The 12,338-nt window shown below is 61.4% G+C and overlaps 1 protein-coding gene across 1 annotated transcript; it reads left to right on the top strand.

The window, feature by feature from the left end:
- The first annotated feature begins 639 nt into the window (after positions 1–639).
- WDR18 (WD repeat domain 18) lies at positions 640–12,025 on the top strand. Its single transcript, XM_072845732.1, has 10 exons — positions 640–911; positions 2,378–2,488; positions 3,971–4,104; positions 4,665–4,806; positions 5,449–5,592; positions 5,830–5,894; positions 6,008–6,132; positions 9,605–9,771; positions 10,845–10,913; positions 11,204–12,025. The coding sequence occupies exons 1-10, from the start codon at positions 702–704 to the stop codon at positions 11,333–11,335; spliced, it is 1,299 nt and encodes a 432-aa protein (XP_072701833.1). The 5' UTR covers positions 640–701; the 3' UTR covers positions 11,336–12,025.
- Positions 12,026–12,338: the final 313 nt, after the last annotated feature.

Here is a 12,338-nt window from a genome sequence, read left to right as displayed (position 1 = left end):
TCCGGGGTCTCTGTCCCTGGGGGTGTCCAGGGGGTGCCTATAGGATGCCCATTCGGTGCCTATAGGGCTCTGGGGTGTTCATGGGGTTCCCCCGGGGCTGTGGGGTGCCTATAGAGCCGCAGGGTGCCCATGGGGTGTCCATAGGGCTGTGAGGTGGCCATGGGGTCCCTATGGAGTGCCTATAGGACTACATAGGGTGCTCATGAGGTCCCCACGGGGTGCCCACAAAGATACGGGGTGCCTATAGGATGCTCACAGGGTGCCCACGGGGCTATGGGGTCCCCACAGGGTGCCCATGGGGCTGTGGGGTGTCCATGGGGTCCCCACGGGGTGCCTATAGGACTATATAGGGTGCTCATGAGGTCCCCACGGGGTGCCCACAAAGATACGGGGCGCCTATAGGGCTATGGGATCCCCATCGGGTGTCCATAGGGCTGTGAGGTGGCCATGGGGTCCCCACGGGGAGCCCCCAGGGCTGTGGGTTGCCCACGGGGTGCCCGCGGTCTCCCATCCCGGGCCGGGCCGGGGCGGGCCCTGCTGAGCTTCCTGCCGCGTGCGGGCGCTGCGGCGGCTCCCGCCCCGCGCAGCCGCGCGGCTCTGGCGGCGCCGCTCTTGGTTGGCCGCCGCCACGGCGTCGGGCGGAGGGAGGGCGGCGCTCTAGGCGGCCGCCGCGCTCTCTCTGGCCCTGGCGGACCGCGAAGATGGCGGCGCCCATGGAGGTGGCGCTGGTGTCGGACGCCGCCGGGCCGCTCTGCAACTGCTCCGTCTGGGAGCTGCACTCGGGCTCCGCCCTGCCCGGCTACCGCGGCGGCAACAGCGGGCCGCGCGGGCTGGCGCTGCTGGGCGGCGAGCACCTTCTGGGGGCCCAGCTCGGCAAGAGCTACATCAACGTCTGGGAGCTCCAGAGGAAGGTACCGGCGCGGCGGGCGGGCCCGGGAGGCCTCGGCTCGGGGGGCGTCCCCGGGCCCCGCGGAGGGACCCCCCGTCCCTGTGGGGATGCGCCGGGGCCTCCCTCCCTGGAGCCCCCCCGTCTCTGTGGTGGGGGCCCCTCTCCCCATAGAGACCCCCCGCCTCCACGGCCAGGGCCCCTCTCTCCGTACAGGCCCCCCGTCTCTATGGTCAGGCCCCCCGGCCACCTCCTTCCATAATGACCCCCATCACCACGGGCAGATCCCGAGCCCCTCTCTCCGCAGAGACCCCCCCGGTGACGCCCCTGAGCTCCCCCGTCTCCGGGGGGACCTGCCTGCAGCCCCCTCCCCCCCCGGGTCAGGGATCCCCTAAGTCCTGGCTCCCTTCCCAGGGGCCCCGGCCGATCGCACGGGAACCACCAGGAAAGGTGTTTTCTGCAGGAGGAATCGGCTGCCGGGCTCCTCTCCGGGCCGGTGTCCCCCCGGCCGTGCCCCCCCCGCGGCTCCCCTTCCCGAGGCTGGAGAGAAGCAGCACGGCTCCCAGGCCTGCCCGGGAACGCGACCGTCCCTGTCGAGGCAGAGTGCGGGGAGACGCGGGCGCCCCACGGCCGGGTCCCCTTCGCCTGAAGCCTCCCGTCACCTCGGTCTGTTCTTTGCGCCTTCCAGCCAAAAATGGAAGCCTAAATGCAGTCGGGCAAACCTCCCCCGTCCCTGCACAGCCGTGCCCCTTCCTCCTCCTGCTAGCTGCATCCTGCTCGTGCTTCGACTAGGGCGGGACAGTAGCAAATTCAGCCGTAATTTCTCTGTTCCCTGTCGTTCCCCTCAGTTTTGCTGCAGAGAGAAGCAGCAGCCCGTGGGTTTCAGCATGCGCAGCCCTTTCGCTGCCACAGCTCAGGGTCTGCTTTTTCCACTTCCCCCAAGCTGCGAGGAGCTGCTCTCAGACCTGCTGCTTGTTTTCCCAGGCTGTGAGCTCGCGTTCTCTTTTTTTTAACTTTTTATCAATGTTATTTTGCTGTAATCTTCTGCGCCTGTTTTCTGCTGAATCTCCAAGGTTCCCCAGCTGTGGAGCATAACTGCGTCCAGATCCCTTGCCTTTCGCTACTCTCCTGCTGCGTGTGGCTGGAGCTGTGCGGGTGGAGGAGGGTGGGAGGGAAATTTACCTTTTCCCTGCAGGGCTAAACACGAAGCAACTGCAACAAAACCGGCAACATGCAGAGCAATCCAATGCGCTTTGCACACATGGACTGTGCTCTCCACCATCTTCCTCTTCAGCATTGAATCTCCGAACCGCGGCAGTGCTGATGTGGGTTGAGGGCACGGCTCAAACACAGGCAGCCGCAGCACGTTGGACGCTGCCTGAGCTGCCTCTTCTCCCACAGGCCGGTCTCAAGGGAACCAGGGTCTTGTTTCTCTCTCCCTCCCGTACTCCAGCCCCTACTGAAGGGTCACTGTGTTCATTCTGCCCCCAGGACCAGCTCCAGCAGAAGATCATATGCCCTGGGCCGGTGACCTGCCTGACAGCTTCCCCCAACGGGCTCTACATCTTGGCCGGGGTTGCTGAGAGCATCTACCTGTGGGAGGTAAGGGGCTGGCGCGGGGAACGGGGATGTAGCGATCCGCATCCTGTACGGTTAGCGAGTGCCCCTGTCCCGTCAGGTGTCAGTAAATCCACATTATCTGGGCTCCACGGTGGGGCGAAGGCTTTGCTGGGTCCTGTTCGTTACAGGTGTCGCTGGTGCAGTCTGAGCTCCGTGTTGCCCCGAGGGGCTGGGGCTGGTTGCACGGCGGCCTCCGTGGGCATGCAGACCACGGGACAGCTCGTCGAAGCAGGGAGGAAAAGGAATTGTGGTGGGAGGTGCTGGATGAGACTTAGGTCTGTTCTTCCCTTCTCTTTCCAAGCTGCTACAGATGCCTCAGGGGTCAGGTGTTGCTCCCTCAAAGCAGAAACACAGGGCCTAGTTTCCCTTTAGTGCTGCTTCCATGTTTTAGCCTAATATTTGTATGTGACTTGTGATCTGGATGTCCGCAGACTGCTGCGCTCTGGTCATCATCCTTCTATTTTTAATTAGTGGTGTGTTTACGTGGGGATTACGCTACATTCTAAGCACTTCACCAAGCAAATAAAAGAACAAGCTTGTTCTGAGCCCCGGGATTAAACACCGAGATGTCTAACCTGGAAAGCTCTCAGTCCTGGCGGTTGTTTCTGAGCCTTGTTATGTGGGTGGCTCTATCTTAATTAATCAGATTTTTCTTTAAAAAATGTGCTTGTGGCAATGTTGGGGGAAAAAAGTCCTCACAAGGAATGCTGGGGCTGAGACTGCAGCAAGTGGGAGTTACTCGCTCGTGATGCTCTGAGCTGGTCTCTGCTCTGCTTCATCTGCAGAACGTGGCCCTTTCTGTCTGCCCCCAGCTAGCCTTGCCTTGCAAACGCTTCCGAGCGTCTGCCTGGAGTGGGTGATGGCACTGTCCTCCTGGCAGAGGGAACAGGCACCTTGGAGAGGCTGCGTGGAAACCATCGTAGAGCTGGAAGTGGGCCCAAGAGCCCTAGTTTTGTGCCTTCTCTGTGAAACCACTTGTTCTCCATTGAACTGCGGTTTGGTTTTATTTTTAGGTGTAATTCAGACAACGAGAGGGAGTCGATTCTGTTCTGTTGTACGGGGCTCCCTCACTGCCTCCTTGGGTCCCTTCCTGTCTGCGGTGTTGCCTTTCAACAAGAAAAGCTCTAGGTTTAGGGAACTCCTTGTCCACCCTACAGCCTCCATGGGCCCGAGACCACGCAGCCGTGCTGAAGTGCAGCAACCCCTGGGGTGGCACGCAGCCTCCTGCGGCTTTCATAACCCTTGCAGCCACCTCGTTAGATGTCGCAGGAGGGTGGAAGAAGCTGTTGGAATAATATTAACAGTAAACAGGAAATCTTTACTGCACGCTTGTGTCTCAACCAGAGAAACGGCACTGGCATCGCTAGGTTCCAGAGTTAACATTGGCAGGATCTCTTCAAAGTGCCTTCTGCTGCATCTCAGTGCTCCTTTCTTAATATTCTCCTGCCCTTGCCCTTGCTCTAGGTCTCCAACGGGAACCTCCTAGCCATCCTGAACCGACACTACCAGGACCTCACATGCCTCTGCTTTACTGACGACAGCAGCCACTTTCTCTCAGGGGCGAAGGACTGTCTGGCCCTGGTGTGGAACCTTTACAGGTAACGGTGGCCCGCGGGGAGGTCTCGGCCCATTCGTACAGGGGACGGGGAGCATCTGGGCGAGGAATATGAGAACAAGAGATCAGCCACCGCTTCCCGGAGGCGGAATCAGCTGTGCCTAAGCCTGCGTGTCCAAGCTGTTCGTAAAACCTGCTGGTGATGACGCGTCTGTGCCCTCCTGAGGCGGCTGTTCCACTTGTTATCTTCGCTGCCAGAGAGGTTTTTCCTAGTGTCTCATCTGAGTTTCCCAAGCTGCGGCATATGGCTCTGACTACTTTCCTGCTTGACGCAGAGGGGATTGTGCCCTTTCCCTGCTAATGGCAGCTGAGCTCTCTGTGTCCTCTGGGACGGGGAGCTCAGTAGCGGCCCTCGTCCTCGGTATCACACGTGCTGTGGCCGCTGACGGCCTCTGTGTCCTGCTTGGTCCTTGCAGCCAGGAGAGCCATCCCGGAGGAGGCAGAGCCTTGGCCAGCTCTCCTCACAGCCGCTTTGCTCTGGCATCCCCAGCGTTGCTCTTGCTGGCCTCCCACGCCAACCTGTCTCTCTGTTCTGCCCTACAGCGTGCTGCAGGCAGAGCCCTCCCAGATGCCTGCCCCTCGCCACGTGTGGTCCCGACACAGCCTCCCCATCACGGACTTGTGCTGTGGCTTTGGAGGGCCCTTGGCACGAGCTGCCACAGCCTCCCTTGACCAGACAGCGAAGGTAAGGCTGGGCTCAGCCCCACCAAACAGGAGTCCCAGAGGTGCGCAGGCCCCGGAGGGTTAAGGCAGAGTTTCTGCTGGGCTGCAGCAGAGCTGTCTGTGAGGGCTGCAGTAGCTGAATATCTTGGCTGTCTCTGTGATGACTCAGAGCTGCCAGACCTAATGGGCTTTGCCTCTCCAAACACCAGCAGTTTCTCCGCACCTGCCCTTGGGCTGGGCCTCTTCGTGCTTTGCAGTCCCTCTTCTCCTGGGGAATGTTGGGGTCAGCTCCTCTGATTCCCCTCGCTGATGCCCTTTAGTCTCAAGGGCAGGGAGCAGAGCAGGCTGGAGCCCGGAGTCCGCAGCCTGCTCCTCCTGCCCTGCAGGGAGGGGTCTGCCCTGTGGGGCAGGACGGGCACACGGGGGGGTTAAGGGCCGTTTTGGAGCTGCCTGGGAAACTTGTTGTGTCACGGTCACGAAGAAGCTGATCCTGGGCTCTGCCGTGGTTATGCCTTGGACTCGGTTTCCCCATCCGCAGGAAGGAGGGGATACCGGTACGTGCTGCCAGCTTGCCGCTGGGCAGGCGCTGATAAGCAGCAGCGTGTTCTTCCAGTCCTGCCGTTAGCGTTTAAGCCCCTAAATCTCCTGTACCCTCTCACTCCAGCTCTGGGAAATCTCATCTGGGGAGCTCCTGCTTTCCATCCTCTTCGATGTGGGGATCATGGCTGTGACTCTTGACCTCTCCGAGTATCACATGTTCTGTGGCGGCATGGACGGATCCATCTTCCAGGTTGACCTCTGTGCCTGGGTGAGTGCGTGGGGCTGCAGGTCTGCTCGGTGCTGCTGTCGTGCAGCCCAGCCTTGACGTGGCACCCTGAGCTACTGTCACCTCCCCGCATACGTGACTGGTGTGACCTGCCAGGGCGTGGGAGGGCCTGGGTTCCCCTGTATCTCCTCTGCCCCCTCCAGACACAGTGATGAACCTGCTGGCTTCGGTCTTCCTGAATTTAAACTGCTCTCTCCCTTCCTTCCTTCATTTCTGCAGCCGGTCCAGAGAGACCGGACCTTCCAGACAGAGCGGGAGAACGGGAAGGTCTTCAAAGGGCACAGGTGAGGGACCAGACATACCTGCCAAACGCTTCATCGCCCCTGTCCGCCCACCTCGCCAGTTTCTGGCAGTCCTCGGGTCATCCTGAGTTTAAACTTCTTCTTCCCCATTCCAGGAACCAGGTGACGTGTCTGTCGGTCTCCACGGATGGCAGCCTGCTGCTTTCTGGCTCACATGATGAAACGGTTCGGCTGTGGGACATCCAGAGCAAGCAGTGCCTGAAGACGATGAATCACAAAGGTAGGCATGCCCTTATCTCCAGGATCCTTTCCTCCTCAACTGCCAAAGGCCGCTGCTGTCTCGCTTCTGCTGCTCTGATGCTGCCCTGGGCACTTCAGGCATTTCTCTGGTACTTGCTTCACACCTCCAGGAAGGGTAGAGGCATTAGAGGGACGCCTTAGCTGTCTGGAGTAATGTTTTGACCTTGCCCATGTCTGTTAACAACCCCTCTGTGCACTGTCAGGGAGTGAGTCATAGATTTCACCCTGTCACTGAGGTCATCCAGGATCTTCCTCCGTGTTTTCCAAAGGGAGTGGTTGCCCCACACGCACCCTAACGCCTGGGGAGGCTGTGAGAGGGGGAGGATGTGTCTGGAGAACAGACTGTCGCTGTGACCCCGGCACCTAGCACCCATGAGCTCATTAGGCCTGAAGTGAATCCGATATAAGCAGTCGTCTGGGATTTCAGTCTAATGGCTCCGATAAACTGTGCAAACAAACCTTTACAGGCTCAGATCAGCAATTGGGTACCTCAGGGCAGCGGACGATTTAGCCCTTCTGTTGCATTTGAGCTGTTGCTAACAGTGGATTTCTTCTATGATTGTGGTGGTCTCCGGTCTCCGAACACCGCTCTTGCCGGTGAGGCTGGCAGCGCTGCTCTCTGGGCACTGCCTAAAACCCTCCCAGAAGGCGACGGTGGTGAAAGTCAGACCCTGTTCCTCTGCGAGGCTGCCCCTGGACAGAGGTGGGCAAGCTGCTGCCCCAGGGCAGCCGCTGAAAGCCAGGCCCCCTGCAGACCCTCTCCTCTTTTCCTTTTGCTGCCAAGGACTGTTTCTAATGGGGACCTACTGCAGCACCCATCCAACCTTGCTCCACTAGCACTGGAGGGGTGAAAGCAGACAAAATCCGAGCTGTGTGAGTCATAAGGGGGGGGGGGGGGGCACACTTTCATTGTGAGCCAGGCATTAAAACCCTCCTTGAGGCGGCAGGGGAGTGCAGATGGACACAAGCTCTTCCCGTGAGAGGCAGGACCAGGCTGGCCGTGCCGCTGGGTGCCGGGGCCATGACATGCAGGTGCTTTCTGCAGCCCCCGCTGGCTCGCTTCTTTCTGCGGGCAGGGATTTGGCTTCCCCGGCAGCCCTGGCACCGGTAGCACACTGCTGTTGCTGTGTGTTTAATCTGAGCCCGGCAGCGGGGTGGGAGCGGTATTCTGGATCAGGAGCTGCCATCCAGGGGAGCCCACCACCGGAGAGCAGTACCGCAGGTGGAGGGTCCCCGCACAGAGCGCAGCCTCCCTGCATCAGGGGCTCTGCGGCTCTTCTGTTCCAGCGCTGCCTCTCTTCAGCAGCCGTGCCCTGTCTTAGTGGGGCAGCGAGTTCCCTGCAGCGCTGGTTTCCAGAGGGTCGCCATCTCCCTTTGGCCTTTCTCACCGCCTTTCCGAGCAGTGATGTGAGCCTCCCAGCAAGGTCTGTTCCCTGCTGCCGCCCTGCTCACCCCTCCAGCGCGTTCCCTGAGCCTTTCCCTTCCCAAGGCAGGGATGACGTGGGCTTTTCTGCCGCGGCTGACATGACAGCAACCTCCGGCCTGGTGTGCTTGGGAGAGCAAGGTCCCTCTGCTCGCAGGGCGGAGCGGGTAGCTGGGGGCAAGGCAGGAACCACTGCCCTCCCCCCATGATGGTGCTGCAAATAGATCGGAGAGGTTGGAGCGTGGCTCAGGGCTCGAGAGGAGCGTGGCTGCGCAGGCAGGACAGATGCAGGGGGCTTTACCAGCAAGGTTTGCTTGTCCTTGAATGGGGGTGGGCAGGCGGGGGGGCAGAGCATGAGCAGGCGGATGGACTTTGAGAAATTGGGCTGCTGCTCTCGGGTAATGAGCTGTGACTGTGCCGGGCAAGGCAGGGCTGCTCCTGCTCACCCAGCGTGGCTGGCACCGCTCCGAAGGGAAGGAGGGGACCTCTGGGATGGGGAGGCCAGCGCTCCCCAGTTCTCTTGCCAGCACTGCCCCAAAATCCCTCCGGGCCTTGGTTCCTGTCCTGTCACACAAGCTCCATCCTTTTCTCCGCAAACACCGTGTGGCACAGACCGTCCCCAAGGGCTCCTTCGTGCAAGGCCACCCTGGGGATGCTCCAGCCCATCCATCCTGCCGGCAGCTGCCAGTATTGGGAGCCGGATTATTTATTCTCCCCCATTTGAGCCCGGTCCCTCTGCCCACGCTGGCAGGGTGTCACCCACCGCCTGGTGCCTGAGCCGTCGTGACGAGGGGGGTGGGATGGGGCCAGCGGGGCCCGAGAGCGGCTGGGGGATCTGCGCCTGGATGGTGACCAGATTTGGAGATCTGTGGGCTAGTTCGTGAGATTTTCTCCTCTCCGCCTTTCTAGTCTCTTCCTTTCAAATTGCTGCTCGAGTTGCCAGTGAACCGGCAGCGGTAATGTCACTAATGGATGTTTTCATAAGCAGCAGCAAACGTCTTGTCTTTAGGGAAGGAGCAAGAGTAAAACAAATGGTTTGTTACAGCAAAGTGTTGGCAAAGAGCAGCTTCGGGGCCAGCCTGGGACTGCTGGCAGAGCAGCTTTTGGGCCGAGTATTCACTGGAGCCGTTGCTTCACCAGTGGGATCCGGCCTTGGATCCTGGGAGGGTCAGGCTTCGGAGCAGGCTCTGGTCTAGCTGGAGGGGGAGATGATGGCGAGGGAGCCCTCGTCCGCATCGGAGGTGCTTTTGTCCATCTCCTCTGCAGGGACTGAAAGCCTCGGGTGGCTCTGAGCCCCGGAGGGGCCCCCCCGGGCTCCCTCCCTCGCAGCCCTGCCTTTGGCGGGGACGCTGGGCGGGCGCTGCGGCAGCCTGCCTCGCTCAGGTGCATCTGGATCCTTTTAACCTTTCCCTTCGCGCTGTCGAGTTTGGCCGGGGGAAGATGGATGGTCGGGGATTTATTAGCGGTGACTGAACTGCTCTGCTCGCACGCAAGCCCGCTGGCTGCCGGAGAAGTGCTGCAGGCAGTGCGGGGGGCTTCGGGGGGCTGGGGGTCGCTGTGTCTGACAGGGAGAGGTTTGGGGCGTGGGGAGCAGCGGTGGGAGTTTGCCAGCGAGCACGAGTTCGGAAGGGGGGGCGGAGGGGGCCGCTGACAGAAAGCAGCAGCCTGTGTGGGTAAATGCAGTAATTAAAGCGCTCATTAGCTCTGCCAAACGAGAGTGTGTGATAGATCATTGCGGGAGACAGCTGCGAGAGCGGCAGCCGCTGATGGATGGCTGGCTCTGCGGAGGACGGCCGGGCCGCCCCGCTCCTCCCTGCCGGGCCCAGGCTGCGGAGCCGCGTCCCCGCTCCCTGCCGAGGACGGGGAGAGGGGCTCAGCCTCTTCCAGGTGCTGGGGAGGAAGGCAGGAGTCCTGGCAGCTGCCCGTGCCATGGGTTGTACTCTGTTCCCGGGGCTGCCCGAGATGCCAGGCAAGAGGCAACCCCTCCGAGGGGAAGTCTGACCCATCCCCTCCTCTTGTCCCGTCCCAGGTCCGGTTACAAACGCCTTCATAGTGCTGGCCCCAGCCAACATGTTCAACCCGGACGGGAAACCCAGCGTGCCTCTCCCCAAATTCAGCAAGCACCTCCACAGCACCGAGAGCAACGACGAGCAGGGAAGCGAGGGAGTGACGCTGCGCCTCGGGCTCCACCAGCAGGTACGGGGCGGGGGGACCGGCAGGCTGCTGGGGAGGGGGAGACGGAGGTCGGGCAGGGGGTCTGTGCCGGGGGGTGCAAAATTTCTCCTCCGGCCAGAGCAGCGGCGGTGGCTGGTCGGTGCTGATGGGCAGCAGCTCCACAGCCTGTTCTCATCTTCCCCCGTGCTACTGAACTTCCCCAAGTGCCATTTTCTAAGGCGGTGGAATTGCCCAATTAACTGCCTTGTGGTGGGAGCCTTGCGGGCAGGCCAGGCCGGGAGCAGGCGGGCTCTTCCCTTTCTCTCGGCTGCGTCTGGGCTGCTCTCGGCGGGGGGAGAGGAGCCCCCAGACCGAGGTCTCCAAGTGGAGCCGGGTCCTGGCTGGGGCGCAGGGTGTCACCCTGAGGCCACCCCAGTGTGGCTGTCCCCAGGCAGGGGGGTTTCTTGCACCGTCAGTGATCACAGGCTCGCTGCGTGCCGTGCCGTGCCGGTCCGTCCGTCCCCTGGCCTCTCTGCCGGCAGTCCCAGAGCTGCTCTCCTCTGTCAGCGTCTGTCGCCTGCCATGGCTGATGGATGAGCTCCCTGTAGGGGAGGTGTCAGCCGGTCCGGGAGGGGCCGTTTGCCCCCTGCTTGGCGAGGGGATGGCACACCGGCAGCGCAGGGCCAGCTCGGGTGCTGCTTTGGAAATGTCAGTTCTGCAGTGAGTCGGGCTCCTCCGCTCTCAGCACGATGCCGGGGAGAGCGGCCTGCAGCACAGCGAGCCCAGAGCTTCCCCCTGCCCAGGCAAAGGGCTCTGTCCTGCTGCGAGAGGGGCTTGGCAGACCCCCGCACAAGGCAGACTCGAGGGGACCGTTTTGGGCCCCCTGTCCCTGCCCAGCCCCGGGCACAGACCTTCCATTTTGGAAAGGGGCTGCAGCTCCAGCCAGGCTCTGCCGGTGCCGCAGTGTTTGCCTTACCCTGCTGCTCGGTCACTGCTTCAGCCCGTGCTGGCAGCCGGGGGGGTTTCTTTGCCTTCTCCGGCGGGGAACCCTGCCCGGGGGTGCTGGAAGAGGGCCTGGGTCTTCTGTATCAACGTCTCCTCTCTGGTCCCTGCAGGAGTCTGGGGAGAGCTACCTGGAGAAGGCTGAGAAGATGTACTCGCAGATGTACTCAACGAGGGAAAAGGTGAGAGCTGCTCCGAGACGGGGGAATCGCGTCCTTCTGGTAGAGATCCCTCGGGGGGGTCCTCTCGTCGGCTGAGATGGTCCTTAGGGCATTGCGCAAAGCTGGGGGGAGGAACGAGGCCTGGAATTTGCTGATGGGGTAGGCAGGAGGGGCTGCAGTTTGAGTAGGAGATGGAGGAGGGAGAGGACAAGAGTTTGGGATTTGCTGTTGTCCCGGGGAGCGCTCGCCTCCACTTGCCAGAGGTGAGCGCCGGGTGTCTGAAGCTTTTCTGTCGCCTTTTTCTGTCACAGAACCTGGTGGGAGACCAGGAGCATCTGACGATCCAGGTGAGCGAGCTGGAAGAGGAGGTGAGCACCCTCCGGAAAATCAACAAGAACCTCTTTGACTTCTCCGCTCGCATCATCACCAAACCAGCCAAATGAAGAGGCACCCCCTGCCCTCACGCCCCTCTGCCTCTCCCTGCCCAGCTCCTGGGGAAGAACCAGCCCGCCCTCGGGCACCTGCACATGCAGACGTGCAAGCACGCCTGGCTCACGTCCCCGCCAGCGCCTGTCACGCGGCACACGCTGGAGCATTTGCCTGCCCGGCCTGGCGTCCGTTCCGTGACACGGGACTGAGACAAGCGCGGGGGCTGCGGGGCTGCTGCGTGCGGGACAACACAGGGACCGTTTTCACCCCGATTCGCTGCTCGGTGCCGGCGGGGGCAGACTCGGAGCGGCCGGCTGCAGGAGGAGTGTCTCTGGCTCCGAGGGAGGGGTTCAGGACGCAGCTCCTGCTCTTTCCTTGTCTCTTCCCCTGGCCCTTTTTTGTTTCTTTTCGTTACTTAACCCTGCAGTGCAGACAGAAAAGTGTTTTTCTCTTAATACCGGTTTGAGATTGGATTTTAGAGACCCCTTCCCCCCATCCTGCTCTGGGAAACGCTGCTTGGTATCACGAAACCCCTCACAGCCGGGATCCTGCCGTGGGCTTGTTCCACTCTCGTGACAGCAGGGGCTGTGTGGGGACAGGCGGGGGGTCCCCGGGGCGCTGAGCCCGAAGACAGGGCTCCCACACCGCCCCATCCGTCCTCCTGGTCCGGCGGGCAGGAGGGCCGGGGGCTGTGGAGGGGTGTCCTGGGGCTCAGAGCGTGGGTGGTGGTTTCGGGGTGCGGGGCTGACTCCTTCGGGGAGGGGCGGGGGGGGCCAGCAAGGTGCTATTTCCAATCTCGTAAGTTGACGATTTATATATATTTGGATCCAGCTACTTTGTTTTCACGGTGTTCTGGGGAATCGGCCTTTTGTATTGTCACGAGCATGGCAGCGGGGGTTGTGGGTTTTGTTTAGGTTTATTTTTTACATAAAAGATTTGTTTTTTATAGTGAAAGATGCCTGAGGTTTTTCTTTAACACCCCGCTGCTGGCCACAGATCTCAGTAACCCACCACCGC

Source organism: Ciconia boyciana, chromosome 24 (genome assembly GCF_034638445.1).
Source record: "Ciconia boyciana chromosome 24, ASM3463844v1, whole genome shotgun sequence".
NCBI lineage: Eukaryota > Metazoa > Chordata > Aves > Ciconiiformes > Ciconiidae > Ciconia > Ciconia boyciana.
Note: the sequence above shows the minus strand (reverse complement) of the source record. Positions and strands in the feature narration are given on the sequence as shown.

Excerpts from the sequence above, each read along its gene's own strand:
- WDR18 (XM_072845732.1), top strand. The coding sequence starts at position 702 with ATGGCGGCGCCCATGGAGGTGGCGCTGGTGTCGGACGCCGCCGGGCCG. Across the intron at positions 4,105-4,664 it reads CTGGTGTGGAACCTTTACAG|CGTGCTGCAGGCAGAGCCCT; the intron begins GTAACGGTGGCC and ends TCTGCCCTACAG. Across the intron at positions 4,807-5,448 it reads CCCTTGACCAGACAGCGAAG|CTCTGGGAAATCTCATCTGG; the intron begins GTAAGGCTGGGC and ends CTCTCACTCCAG.